General features: G+C 41.6%; 1 protein-coding gene across 50 annotated transcripts in view; it reads right to left on the bottom strand.

Moving 5' to 3' along the window:
- Positions 1–14,694, bottom strand: part of LOC105145116 (longitudinals lacking protein, isoforms A/B/D/L) — a 191,214-nt gene extending 176,520 nt beyond the window's left edge. For 19 of the 50 annotated variants that reach the window (XM_087414261.1, XM_087414244.1, XM_087414252.1 and 16 more), the window contains exons 1-6: positions 14,496–14,685; positions 12,222–12,422; positions 10,800–11,185; positions 10,452–10,695; positions 10,011–10,188; positions 8,003–8,140 (exon numbers count right to left, since the gene is read on the bottom strand). In XM_087414261.1, coding sequence (XP_087270387.1) covers positions 8,003–8,140; positions 10,011–10,188; positions 10,452–10,695; positions 10,800–11,185; positions 12,222–12,395 — 1,120 coding nt within the window. In that variant the 5' untranslated portion in view covers positions 12,396–12,422; positions 14,496–14,685. Of the gene's footprint in view, positions 1–8,002; positions 8,141–8,399; positions 9,518–10,010; positions 10,189–10,451; positions 10,696–10,799; positions 11,186–12,221; positions 12,423–14,495 lie in introns of those variants that run through there. The other 31 variants (XR_015547686.1, XM_087414264.1, XM_087414272.1 and 28 more) reach the window with 8 other exon arrangements.
- Positions 14,695–15,222: the final 528 nt, after the last annotated feature.

Raw genomic sequence — 15,222 nt, 5'->3', positions numbered from 1 at the left:
TATAAATAATCTTCCTGAGATCCGAAAATCCTAAATTAAGGATAATCGGAAATTCAATGGTAATCCAATTTAATTTTAATATAAATCTTGACTTTCTGAATCTCAAAATGTAATTCAGAAATCAACGATGAGTTCACCCTTTGGTCCTTTTTCAGATCGCCCAGGCATCTGCTTCCATTTTCTTCAATCTTCTTTCTTCTTTTTGGCCAACCAAATGACAATTTTCATAAACAGAAAATTTAGAAATATGACACTGCATAAATTATCAAGTCAAGATAATGAAGTCTTTGAAAAGCAGAAAAAGCCACTCTTCTCCGATATCTTCAGCTTGAATATTGTAAACAGAGCATAATCATAATCTGTACAATTTTCTGTAAACGAAAAATGAAAAACACTGGCACGATGCAGTTTCTCCAAATTGTAGAAAATTTACTTTTAATTCTCTAATACCGAAATCGAAAGAAATATTTCTCAAACTCGATATTAGAAAAATTAGAAAAAAAATTTAAATTTTCTATAATCTCGATAAAATAGCTAAAAGTAATTAATAGAAAAAATAGATTTTTCCATGACAATACACATTGTATTTTTATATCGTTTTAAACTTTCCACCATCATAGTCAAGAATGAGAAAGGCTTTCTTTCTACCACTATAACGGCGAAACGTAATCCAAAATCAATATAAAAAATGCAATGAAACACATGTAAAAATTGATTATTTCACACATACATAAATTAAACATCCGTGAACATTTACCTATACATTCAATTTTCATTCACATGTTTTTCTCATGGAGAAGTGTGTTCAGAAAGTGCGCTATTAGCGCTATTTGTGTCATTCTATCTTTACCATTAGACGTAAAGCAAAGATAAAATGACACAAATAGCGTTAATAGCGTTTTCCTGAATGCATTCCAAACATACCATTTTCATACAAAAAAATCAAAAGAAACAGTCGTATTGCAAATAAAAATGCGACTATCACTTGCGAGAAGGAATATTAACCAACTTAAACTCGCTAACTCGCACGCGCGGCTATTTTTATTTGCGATAACGTCAAACACTAATCACTTTGTTACACATAATTTAAGTACAAAATATGAATTACGTATGCGTGTTAAGTTTGCATGTATAACTCGAGACATATGTAAGAATAAATAGCGTGTTTACGTAGACGAAATTACGAGTTATAATATAATATAACCAGGTTAACTAGTACTTTTAACGGACCATTACCTTTTTATCTTGATCCAAGTATTACCTGTTTTACCTCGTAAAGTATCCTTACCAATTATTACCAGTTATTAGTGCCGCTGCCATCTTCGATCTTCTGTCTTGAAGAAGAAGACGCGAGCGTACAAGCTTTATTCTATGCGAAAAGATCGCTTGAATAAAAATCAGTACGCTGCAAAATCGTGAAAGTTATCCGTTAAAATTATCGAAAAATAAACGGACGAATATTCGATGCCAAAGATACACACGTAAACATCTAAATCGTATTGATTTAGATGCCGTCCGTACATTCTTGACACTTGAATACTTTGTTAATTTTTCGAAATCTATGGCTCCTATTCATGTTATCTTTTTGAAACTCTAGCTCGCTCGAGCGAGAGCATCATAAAGATAAGCTTCAAATGAGATCATAGAGATCCGAAAAGTTAAAACGCGTCATACCGCGATTACAGAATGCTTTCGCAGAAAAAAAACTACGAAAGCACAGTTCCACTCCTGGTGTAGTGTTCGCAAACGTGCAAAAGACACGCTTGCAAATTGCTCTTCTCTCTTCCGACATCGAATTCTTTCTCTTCGTGGATCCTGAAGAAACTCTGTGAGCCGCTCCGATTGAGAAATCGCTCGATCGTAACAGCTCAGTGAGCTTCTTCTTCTGCGTTCTCATCTTCATCTCGAGCGCTTCCTCATCATAGCCTAAACACTTGGAACAGGTAAAAAAAAAAAAACACAAAGAGGGAATATAGATATAACAGAGAAAAATTGTGACATGGCATGGTACAACAACACAACGAGAATCGAATAACGAATAAGTACAATACCATGAACAATAATGACAACGATGTGAATGTCTATACGTAATCGTTATAAATATTTTATGTATATATATATAGCGATATATATCGAATAGAAAATAGTATTATATAAATAATGTTAAGCATATTATATATATATATACGACGTATATATAAGTGTAAATATATATATATACTATATGGAGTCCTTTCTTTCGAACACTCATATGTATACATACATACGTGACGCATGTATGTATGCTCATATGAGAAACCATAATAAGATATATATGTAAATCAGGTTAATTAAATAGTTTGTTTTATGCGTTACGATAAAAAAGCGAGTTATGTACACGTGGGTTAGTAAAAAAAAAAAAAGAATTTGTCGAAAGGGTGCGAGCATGAGCGGCGTTGCGGGTCCCGTCTCGCGATGATCTTCTATCTATATATCATTCACGTACATAGATAATAAAACTTCCACAAACCATCACCATGCAGACGTCGCTACGGGAGACATCCGGCTAAACGCCGTCACGTTTGCACACTTCCGCAGAGTTAAGGTGTATAGTTACACTACCGAAGGAAGCGTGGCATGCAAAAGACGAATTACGCCAAAAAAAAAAAGATATATGTAAATATATATATGTATATATATATGGCACAAATGGGTTAAAAACTATCGAGTGTACGCATACACGGAATGGACAAAAAAAATTATATATATGAATATATAATATATATAAATTGTTCACACATCGTTATATCGTACTGCATATCCTGGTGCGCGCGCGCTTGCGCGACCAAGATCTTGATGTGGAACGTGCTTTTTTTGTTCGTCTTTTTTTCCCCCGACCACGTTTTTATAGAGAGCCGCAACCCAACGTGAATATAAGTAACGTGTGAACGTACGCGATGCGTGAGAGGAACGTTACAAGACGCCGATGAACCTCGCCGATCCCTCTCTTGGGAAAAGCGAGATCGATCGAATCGCGAGCGAGAGGCGGATTTTCGGCCAGCCGGTTTCGCGACTTACGACCAGCCGTATGAGAAGCGCGAATTTCGAGGAGAAAGAGAAGAGGAAGAAAAAAAAGAGATAGGCAAGACAAGTAAGATGTACATGGGCAGGAGGAAGAGGCAGGCAGAAAAGCGAGGGTGTCCGTGCTCCCTGCGCTTCTTCGTCGTGCACAATGGAAAGAGAGGAAAGAGGAAAACGCGAGACATCACCCTGTACGATAATGATATAGAGAGCAGAGAATTATACTGTAAGAGTTCGCGCACACGACTGGCCGTACATCGACGCACTCGGTTGTTCCAATCCGCGATAAACGAGGACATAGGATGTAGGATCATAATAAGTCCTCTCACGCGATTCTCAGGCAAGTTGTTCCTTGCTCAATTCGACTTCCGTGCATGATTCCGAGCACACCGCGCCCTCGTTACATGTATACCGGGTTCTTTCTCGCACCAACAAAAAAAACACGTCACGGCTACAATGGGCTTTTTATTATCTGGGATCTGAGGGTGACTCTCGTCCCGGATTGGCAGAGGTAAACGCAGAGATTCCACTGTTGCCAGAAGAAACAGCCGAAGATACCTCGAGTCTTCGGTGATCGTTCCTTCGGACAGGCGTGAACGCGTTTATCTTTACCCTTTCTCTCGTCGCCGGAACGCTTTCGCGTGTTTCCGCGACAGAAAATATTCACGAGAGAAATAATAAAAAAAGAGAGATCTACGCGCTGCGAACAACGTGGCGCAACTCCGGTCCTAGAATCGCGAACTCGGCGTCTCGTCATGGAACAAACGAAAACTCTTAGACCAACAAACGTGCGTGAAGGTATACGGAATGCAAGAAGCGATAACGAAATGTGTGAGAGAGCTTTTGATGTTGAGATTCCAAAATTAAAAAAAAAAAAGATGGAGAGACGCGTTATCCGTGGAGCAGAGGAACCTAAAGGAAGGACCCCGGATGGGGTCTCTCGCGATGGCTTGAAGCGCGATTTTAAGTGTGAGCCCCTCTTCCTCGAACGGTACGAAAAACTAGATTCAAGGCAACAAGTCTCTGACGTTGAAAAAAAAAACGACCTTCGCTATCAATGCGAGCATCTGTCCAATGTAATTTTTCTCTTGAAAGTGTATCGCGCGCGACAACACATGACACACTCTGACATAGCATATACGAAAAAAGAAAAAAAAAAATAGAGGCAGAACGCAATATTCGTCTACCGTAACGAGCTTAACAAATGATAACTCGCGATTCCACGGGCACCTGGCGCGTAAGGACATCGCGAAAAGAATCACCGTCATCGAGTAACACGTCAGGAACCGCGCGATCGCGAGTACGAATTCGAGATTTAGCAACGCTAGCATTGACAGAGAGGCCGCTCCTCTCTCTCCGAAATTACCTTGATTCCCACGTTGGATCACCGCATTAGGGCGATCATGTACCTTAAAAGCTAACGAAAAAAAACCGATCTAAATGCCTAAGTAAAAAACCCTCCTATCCCTCCATCTAAACTAATCAATTTAATAAATATATTAACGTTTATTTTTTTTTACGCTATTCTTCTCTCTCAATATGTCTCTCCTTCAAAGATTATCCCTTCATGTTTCATTTCTTTCATAATAACGTGATTGCTCTAAAATTGAAGGGAAATTGAATTTTATTGTCCCTATGTAGTGAATTGTTATCGCATCGCGTATAAACGAGATAATTTTATATTTCGATTTGTAAAGGGATCACCCGATCACGAAAGATACGACGTGCCGGGCGGACGATTTCCGGCTCAGCCATCTGGGGCGACCGGTATCCGGCTGCATCAGCTGCTGCTCAGTGTGCAGCTGTCGTCGTACATTAGCAGATGCAAGCAAGCTGGTCTCCGTCGTCTCGGCAAGAAACTTGCATTGCCAACCAACCGAAATAACCGACAAAAATTTCGTATTACCTTCTTAACGAGCAAACGGAAAAGGAATTGGCCGAAATTGTTATTTAAACGAATGTTTGTTAAATTAGTCTATTAAAAATGTCATTTATTACGTATGCCTAATAAAGTTAGATACTTGTCATATAATTTGTTATTAACTTCGTTATGGTAAAACTGGTGAAACTATCGTTACCTGTCGTACTGCTGAGAAACTGTACAGCAGTCTTTCCGTTTGTTGTTACGTAATATACATAATCGCCTTGATACAACAATTCAATGCACTTATACGCGAATTCGTGATAAATCTAGGTCATCGGTAAACCACGACGGATAGTTCAATTTATTTAGTTATTTAGAGATTATGAAGAGATAAATTCTCTATTGTTTAACGAGAATGCGTTATCTTCGTTAACGCATTCTCGTTAAATAACAGAGAATTTATCTCTTCACAATCTCAATTTTTCACTCGCTGGCTCAAATAAACATAACTGTTAAATGTTACGTATTATATACGCAATATATGTAATATAGCTGTTTCTACCAGTTTTCCTGAAAAACTATAATATAATCGCTTGACCTTGACTTTATTGCAAATTGACGTAAAATCTATCGTGAAATGATAGTGATTTTTCGTTATTCTTTATGACTGTGAATTTCAAAACGACGCCTTTTGCAAGTAATTGACACCGCGATAGAAGAACGTACGCATATCTCTCGTCGCCAGAAAGTTCGCTTCTTGCCGTCTCTTCTACTTTTTTCGGTAGAAATCTTCCCTACCACGCGCGTTCGTTCAAAGTTTCACGTGGCCCCAAGGTCAGGTGAGCGTTCGTGGGAATGCCTCGACCAGACATTAAGTATATATGCCTATACACAAACATGATTAGCTAGATTTCTCGTGTCCGCTACGAGAGGTCTGGAAAAAAATTAATTTACAAGATTCACTCGGTCTTCAAATAATTAAATCCGTTTTGCATACATAATTAAATACGCAATTAAATGTGATACATAAAGTAGTAGGTCATCTAATAATAGACGATTATGATAACGCATAAAAAATTGAAAGAAATAAATAGCTTAATTATATCGATACAGAGTCTCAAGTGGGATAAAAATTTACGTAATCCAAAGAGCATCGATCAGCATCGATCTTGCTGAAAGTAGCTCATCAATATTCTCCGCAGGTTGAAAATTCACACGCAATGTGTAACCGATGAATATACCGAGGAAAAACGACGCAATTTCTAATCACTTAGAAATTCGGGTGATGTCACTCTAGAGTCGAATAACTGCATAGGTTGTGAAACGACTACTTCCGAGTTGTGCCGAGAATCAGCGTAAAATGATCATTGTCGAAGGTGCTCAACGTTACCTACAATATATACAGTAGTATCAAATTTCATGAAAGGCACGTAACGCCGATTAGAGCCAAGGCGAGATTGCTGGCTCATACTCGCTCGATCGCGCAAGCCCCGTTATATTCTTATCCACCGAGAAGTTCTCACGTTGCTCCAGCTTCAATTTCCCATAGCAACAGGGGAACAACCGGATACGTTCCGAAATTTCCTTCGTTATTTAATCGCTGAGCTTTAATTGCTTCCGCAAATGAAATCAGACTATAAAATAGCGAGTTATGTTTCATACGTATTTCCGCATAAAAACAAGTATGTCATATATCACGTCGTTTCATATAAAAAACAATCGCGTGTCGAAATTCCTAATCGTTGAAATTTATCACGCAATGCATTATTCAACTTGGTGGAAAAATTCATGAACGTGAACGAAACGAACCGATTTCAAAGATAGAGAGACTATCGAGAGAGACATCCTACTCAATCCTTATACCCATTGATCTTTACACCTACACGTTTCCAATTATCGATGATGCGCGATTCCGTTTATAACTATTTTTAATTATTATTACTGACTTTAATTATCAATAACACAGTGCTTGGTTAATAAAAACGGCTCGTTGTATCTGAAAGAAAATCGATAAGCTTAAAAAATAATCGATAGTCCACGCTTTAGACTTCGTTCAACAAGGTACAATATAGTAAAAGATTCTATGATCTCTCGATTTTCGTAAGCGCCACCTATCTTGATTATCTCTTTCTATAGCTGTTTCATCAACGTTGAATATACTTTATTTACGTAAAAATAATACTAGAAAATTCCGCGATGTTACTTCTATCTATAATTTACTGTAACTACTGTTATATGAAACCGCGTGTAACTATCATCGCGGATAAAGTATAACTAACTGTAATCGTTCTTTGTACATTTTTTACGCGCGATTTTTGACACGAGATATTGAGGTCTCGTGAACTCTCTGCGGGCTGTCCTCGCGATGTCGTAACTCCTTTCGGAGGAGAGAGAGGCCGTAGAGTCGCGCGTTGCGAGGCTAACGAAGACGAGACGGCAGAACGAATATCGCGAAACCAATTATGGAAAACGGATTGCTGTACGGCGGGAAAAAAGGCGCGCGCAAACGCACGTGCGGCTCGTCTTACGTCAAGTCTCACTTGTCGCGACACTACGTTAAGAAAGGAAAAAGATAAAAAGACAAACAGAAAGAACTTAAGAATTCTTAACAGAAAGCTCTACATGCTCCGATAGAAAATAAAAAAGCTCTTTCAGAGACCGTGCTACACTTGAACGCACCGGAATCTAGGTTGAACCACGTTATCAACAACGAAAGAAAAAGAAGCTCCGCCCCGCCTGCGCAATAGGCACGTATAATTACGCGCGCGTGTCAACATGTCATCGAAACTTTTATCAACGTACTCGCGCTTGTGAATGAGCCATTGTCGGTTTGTCACATTAGAAAAAGATAACGAGATATCATCATTTCTGTCTTAAAAATTTTCCATATTCTCGAGCCCATTCAAACGCGAGTACGAGCGTTTCTATTCTACATGGCCATAAATTTGTTTAAAATTTGCATTTTATCAGTGATGCAAATAACTCGGATTCTAATGATTTAGAAGAGCAAATTATGCGAGTGTCTATTGTTACGGGGGGGGGCAGGAGGCAGATGAAACATGAAGCCACTGAGCCTACCTTGTGAGTCGCGATGAGCCTGTGCAGCCTCCTGAGCTGCGAGGAAAACCTCATCTCCCGTTCCAGGAGCTGCCACGGAGCCCACAACACCCCCCGCATTACTTCGGTCACCGGTAACATGCCATGAGCCCATACCTGCTAAAATAAATCGTCGTCCGATAAATCTCAATGTGACGTTAAATATTTACTCTTTGCATGATACGACGTTGTATACAATTAAAAATTTGCAAGATAAGCCGTGAGTAAAGATCTCGAAAACTACTTTGACACCTCAATTTAATAATTGAATTAAAACTGTTCAATTACTATCAAGTTGCAAGTCTGAGAAAAATCCTTGTTTAAAAATTTCGAGTGGATTTCGCAATTATCATGTCAGATGAAAGTAATAATAAAAACGTTATTCTAGGAACGAAGAAGGTACTTTATTCATAAACTCTTTTAAAGGAAAACAAAAACATGGGAGCACATATGTAATACCGGCCAAGAAATAACACAACAAAACACAGGGTTTCACAATCGGAAAGTCGCACGTTTCCCTTATACAGTGGGAGTGCTTAAAATACATTTATATTATACAATATTCTTCTATATTCATAACTCGTTACAGCAATATTTGGCAAGTTACGTGAAATACCATAACACATCCGCCCCGCAGATCGTCATGCACACATACATTCGTATACATACATACAGAAGTCACACAAATTTTAAGTAATTTCGCTTAAATAGTCTACACGTAACACATTCAAGAAATATAGACAAATAATACTGATAGATTCAGACTATTTAAAGTTCAAATAACTTTGTACATCAACTTGTCGTACTTTGAAATTGCACGTGCGTATTATAGAATTATCATTAAATTTGACTAGTTCAGAAGTGATTCTTGTCGGAATTTCAATTCCTGGATAAATGTGACGTTAACATGCAAACAGAAGAATATCTCGGTAATGTGCATGTTATAAGAATTATCGTTCGATCTTTAAGTGATCCAAGAGTGAGTTTAGATCAGTCTGTTTCAAACTATATAGTAATTATTAATATTAATGACCGTCATTGATTGGGCTCGACGTTAAAAGAACGGTGCATAGAATGCTACAATATTCGCGCGTGTTGCACACTAAGTCCGTCTAGGCTGGACCGGGGTGAAGATTGGACTAGAAGGTTGGTGTTTCCATCTCCTCCTGACGACGTTCAACTTTTTCAAATAGAACTGCAACGTTGAGCGATTAATGCCGTACATCTCGGACGCCTGAGTGGTGCTAACCCCCTGTTGCAATATTGCCTCCAGGGACATTTTAACCGAGTCTAAGCTATACTTTCTGCCCTGCTTGTTCGCCAGTGATTTAAGCAACGCGGCTACGTCAGCGTCCGGGCGCGGCCGTCTCATGTTTGGCACTTTATTACATTCGAGGAAATGGGAAGCCCATGGGGCACCACCGCCACCATTACGATCACCATCGTCACCAATACCGAAATTCCCTCTCGACCGAGACCGCGCTCCCGCCCCCCCACCTGCAACGAGGAAACCCAAGCTAGTGTCGGCCAATTTATTACACGTCCCGTTTTAATAGATAACAAACAAAACAACGAAACGACTTCGCGACACCAAAACTATTAATTCGTTCAACGTACAAAAGCCCTTCCTAATTACGATCAAGAGAGAAACAACTGATTATCGCGATCCAGCAATACCGAGATTTCCGTTCAAGAATCACTATCCAATCGTACAAGACGTCAAGCTCTGCTTCGATCCAAATAAACTTTTTGAATCGAAGATTCGCTAATGTCGTTGACTCTTTCTCAGAGCATATAATTTTATACAAAACGCAATTACTTGCTACGTATACTCTTCATATTTTTACATGCGCAACGCTACTTAGCGATGCGCAAGTTTAAATGTATATATTACAATTCACATTATCTCTAAGCGAGAAAAAAACCCTGCGTTTCGCTACGATAAAAAAAAAACAAATTACAAATAACAAATACATTATTTGAAACTTACCGGGGTGTTGGGCGGGGTCATGGGACGGTCCAGCTCGATTGTTGTCCTGCTCTATGTCATTAAGATCATTCATATCTTCATCCAGCGTTAGGTCTTCGACACCCTCCTCAGCGTCATCTAGGTATTCAGACTTTGGCTCGATGAGATTATCATTTGGCTCGGGTTTTTCGAGTGGCAGCTATAAAATATTAAAAACGCATTAGAAACCTTAAAAGAATCTTCATGGAACAAAACATAATCCGAAAAAAAGAGAAAATTGTCTCGAACCGTTTCCACACTGCAGCGGTAAGGAAAAGGTAAAACCAAAGCAGTAGAATAGAGAACGATTTTTCTTTACCAACGAAGCGAAAGAAACAGCGTTTTTAACGACAGCTTCTATTAGAGTGTTGGCACACGCAAAAAAAAAAAAAGAGAACGGAAGAGTTCAGCGAACAATTTTACCTGTAACATCTCATCAGCAGGTTTCGTCAATTGCGTCATTAAAGCTGACCTGCCGAGAGAGTCTGTTGGGTCTGCGTGTACTTTTTCGTCTGCCACTGGCGCGATACCAAGCGCCGGTACACCCATTTGCTGAGGCATGTCGCTGGAATTCGATGCGTCCTGATTTTCTATCGTACTATCTTCGGTTAAACTTCTTCTTCGAAACCTTTTTCTTTTTCTTGACGTTGGACTTTGTGAACCTTCCCTGTAGGAGCAAGAACGTAAAAATTAGCAATATTTTTGAAACGAGTAGATTACATTCACATCTAAATTACAACATAATGAAATTATTCTTCCTCAAAGACTCACCTCGAGGACAACCCTTTCGACACCTGAGGACTAGCCGTATCCTCTGGTATATCCCCCACGGAACTTTGCGCCAAACTCTGCCTAGGAACTTTGTTCTTTTCTATCGTCAGACCGGAAGACGCGTGTGGAATGTCTAACGACGGTGCTGTTGGTTGTGAGACGGTTTTCTGTGGCCTGGACTCCGTCTTACTACTGCCAGCAGTTTTACTTTCCGAAAGGCCCTTAATTTGCAGAGACTCGGCGGCTTTGAGGAGTGCTGCCAGTTGGTCTTGGGAAATATTTACTTCCCCTCTGTACATATAATCCATCATTGCCTTAAGTTCTTTGAATTTAACATCTTTGAGTATGAACACTGGATGCTTGTCATAGTGTTCGCTGAGGAGGCACTGTAACACAAAAATACATAATTTTTTTTCAGATAAATGAGTACAATGGTAGAGTTATAAATATATAATAATTTCTTTTCCTGATTTATATTTAATGTAGATGTTTTATTTAACATTTGCTTTCTACAAGTTTGAAACATTATTCGTAGATTACATGGCATAAATACAAGTATTTATTTAGTAGCGTTAAAGTATTGATCTCTCATATATCCTATATTATAGCCAAGAATGCAAAGTGCTGCATCTGGGACGAGCTAACATCTACAGATAGGCACAATTCGAGCATATTATTAATTTTCATAGAGCAGCATTCAATTATTGCAACAGCCGCTCTTGCATCCCCACCCATATTAGGGTAAAATCCCAGGGCAAGTGCCCTGGAAATCAGCCATCTTGCTTTCCTTGTATTGATCAAGAGGACCTAGGAGGGGGCTTCAGGCTTTTGCTCCCCACTCTCCCCCACTTCACCTCCTACACTTCTGCCCAGGCAACGTTCAACAAGCACGGCCATCTTGTTTCAACTTGAGATCCCCCCTCCTCCCACTCCCCCCTTGCTTCTCAACAATCTATCTCACTCCCTCCCAACATATTTCGTATTGATCTAACCCGACTGAGCCAAATGAACAAAGAAATAAAAGGGGGAAAGCTTCACTCGGCGCACAATTATTAATATAATTTGTTATGTTCATAATTATTCTTTTGAATCAAAATTCTTCCAATTGTAATTCGCATTTTCACTAATAAATAATTGAAAATCATTAATGAAATTGTATCAACGTGGCTAAATTATCGCAATCATATTTCTACTTTCAAATACGGGCAATAATAATCTATAAATTTATTATTACAATAATGTAAAAGAGAAAAGAATCTTGCTCGATTATATCAATTTTAAGAAAATATTAAGGAGAGAAAGAAAAGACCTACAAGATCTAGTAGTATCTTGAGAAAAAGAGAATCGCTTCAAAATATCCCTAGGAAGATAGGAAAAGACTGTAGGATTAAATAATAATAAATAACAGAACATTTTGCTTACCTCAAAGTATGGACTGCACGCGGAGAGGACTACTTTGTGGGCCTTGAGAGTCTTCCCCTCCGCCGCCAGGGTGCAGTCGACCAGCGTCCCGCTTTCAAGGAGTGTGTCGAAGTTTTGTATGAGCGTACTTTGGTGGTTGTTCCACCTGAGACAGAACTGCTGGTCGTCCTCCATGGTAGTTCTGGCTTCGTTTCCTCGTTTCTACACAGATGAGAAAACAAGCGTGAAAAATGACGTATCGTACCAGAATCGAACCAGATAACGTAAGAATGCAGAACCTGCCGACGGAGTAGTCCTCTCTCTCTTCCTCTCTCGCGCTATTTTTCCTAACCGTACTATCGATCGACCGAGCGACCCGACGCTATCTCGTCCTCCCGCGACCGATTATTATCGTGCACATCGAGCCGAACGACGTACCCGGTAAAGTACGTCTCTCGACTTTCGTACCGATCCGACAGTCCTCTCCCGTCTCGCTCTCACTCACTCCCTCTATCTATCTCTCTCTCTCTCTCTCTCTCTCTCTCTCTCTCTCTCTCTCTCTCTCTCTCTCTCTCTCTCCTTTTTCGCACGCGGCCCTCGCGGGAGGACGACGGAGGCAAAAGCTCCGTAACGAAGCGGCGAAGCTTCCAAAATGGCCGTATGAGCGATGCGTCGGTCGGATCGCTCTTCTAGCCTTTTCCTTTGTGCGTGTCTGGTAACGGTAATGGACTGCCTGGTGGGGATGATGCAGGAGGACGCGCAAGCACCGCGCACGCGCACTCGCGACGTCCGGGCTGCGCGTAACGCTTGCACAACGATCGCGCGGAGGCCCCTGGGACTCAGGGGCGGCTGCTGCGGGTACCACCGCTGCCACTAGACCCCCTCCCCCCTCTCGGAGGTAGTCATTCGACTATTTCTTTTATCAGGACCATATACATTTCCTAATACTGAAAATCTATAGCACACTAAATGTGCACAACAGATTTTCAATACTAGCAGTGTATATACGGAACGGGACCTTTAAATGTATGACGGTTTTTTAAACGATATCGATAGAGAATGTAACGGTTACCCCCACAATCCGATCGAGAACGAAGAGCACAGAAAAAAAGATGACAGGAAAAAAAAACGTCAAACGCGTGATTACCTGAAGCCGATACGACGTTATCGATGATCGGCGATGACGAAAAACTTGCTCGCTACAAGTGACCAAACCAATTCGCGATCGAATCGCATATTTTTATCACGATGTAATTTTGACGTCGCGTCGCCGGCCGAGGCGGCAACGAGCGAAACCAGGACTGGTCTAACCCGATTTACGTCAGCGCGATTTACATTAGCGGCGCGCAATAAATACGGAAAATCGATCACGCGGCTCGCGAGCGATGTAGGTGGGGAACGACGGAGGGTGAGGTGAGGAGGTTACCGCACACGCAGCAGGAAGAGACGGGAGCGAGTGCACTACGCAGTCGCGAGGTGCTGACTGCTGCGCAGGGAGCAAAAAAAAAGGAGTGAAAAAGAGCAAAAAAGATGCGAGTTGTTCCTCGCTTGCGCGCGATTGCGTAATCTATTTATATTGTTATCTCGCGCGCGCGCGCACGCAAGAGAGAGAAAGAGAGAGAGCGTGCGTTACATCAGGCGTTGCCGAGTTCGAGTGCATACACAAGAAACAATAACAAGTTGACAATTTTTTTTTTCCAGGTCACGTATCAAGCGCGCATTGAGATACGGGGACACGAGAGAAAAAAAAAAGCGGGACAGAAGGAACGAGAGCAGAGGAAACCATCTTGCGGCGACGCGAGCCGCTCACTCCCCGCGAAGAGAGGAGAGGAAACCGCGAGAGTCGGAGACGTGGAACGCCAATATGGCGGTCGGCGAGGTCGGACCCGGGACAAAATGGCGGCGAGTGGAAAGCTCGCGGCGGAAAAGCAACGGCCGATCGATCCGCTTCGCGCTCGCGCGCACTCTCATGCCGCGACCGAATTCCTCGCGGTCTCGTGCGTCGCGTCTGGACAATGGCAAATGAAATCGCAAACGCTAACGCCACTTACGCGCGGGCAAGATCCGCTCGTCTCCGTTTTCGAGCATCGCCACGGACGATAATGGACCGCGAGAGATAAAATCGCGACGAATCTTTCATCAAAAACACTCGCCATTTCACGGACCCGCCCCGCCGCGCCATGTCATATCGTGTCGTGTCGTCCCGTGTCGTCCCCGCATTCTCGACGCCGATTTCCCGTCGACCAGACGCGTCTCGCCTATATCGCGCGCGAATTTATATACGTACTCACTCACCTAATAAGGGAGATATAAAACAATCTAATATCACAGCAATGGAGTCGGTGAAAAGTGTTAAGCAGCGTGGAGAGTCCAGGCCCGGCGTCCGCCTCGTGCGCTGCCCTTTTCAACAATGGCGCAGCTCAACGCCTTCTCGGCTCGGCCACCGTTAACTGCCGTTGAGCCGTTCGAGGGCGCAGACGTACGAGGCAGCGACGAGGCGACGAGGCTACGAGGCTACGAGCCGCGGCCCGCGTCTTGGAGCGAGCGAGAAGGAAAAACAGGAAAACGGCGCGCATGCGCGTCGCACGGAAATTCGCTACTGCGACGTGATTGCGAATACCACTGACGCTGCTGAGCGCCAGCGAGGCCGAATTACGTTCGGCGTCAAGATGGTCGCGACTTCATTTTTCACTGGCGTCCGACGACTCCTATCTCTATATAATCCAGCTTTTCACGAATCCTCGGAAAAAAACGAATCTTTCCTGTCGAACCCCCCACCTATCGAAATAGAACGCGTTCCAAAAGTCATCGGAAAAAAAAAACCAGCCTAACCGCAACGTCGACACGTACTTATCGATTTTCAACTCGCATTTTATCGTGGCATAAATTCTAGCGTCAATTTCACCTCAAGTGGTGTATACAATGAGATTTTAAGGCGCAAAACCTCAAACCCTGAGCCTTAAAAATTGTCCAATCATTATCAATTTTATTTTCCTCGTATTTGACTGTGATTGGACAATTA

This window comes from Acromyrmex echinatior, chromosome 16 (genome assembly GCF_024713525.1).
Source record: "Acromyrmex echinatior isolate Ae372 chromosome 16, ASM2471352v2, whole genome shotgun sequence".
Taxonomy (NCBI): Eukaryota; Metazoa; Arthropoda; class Insecta; order Hymenoptera; family Formicidae; genus Acromyrmex; species Acromyrmex echinatior.
The sequence above is the reverse complement of the archived record's forward strand: the minus strand, read 5'-3'. Positions and strand labels throughout refer to the sequence as shown.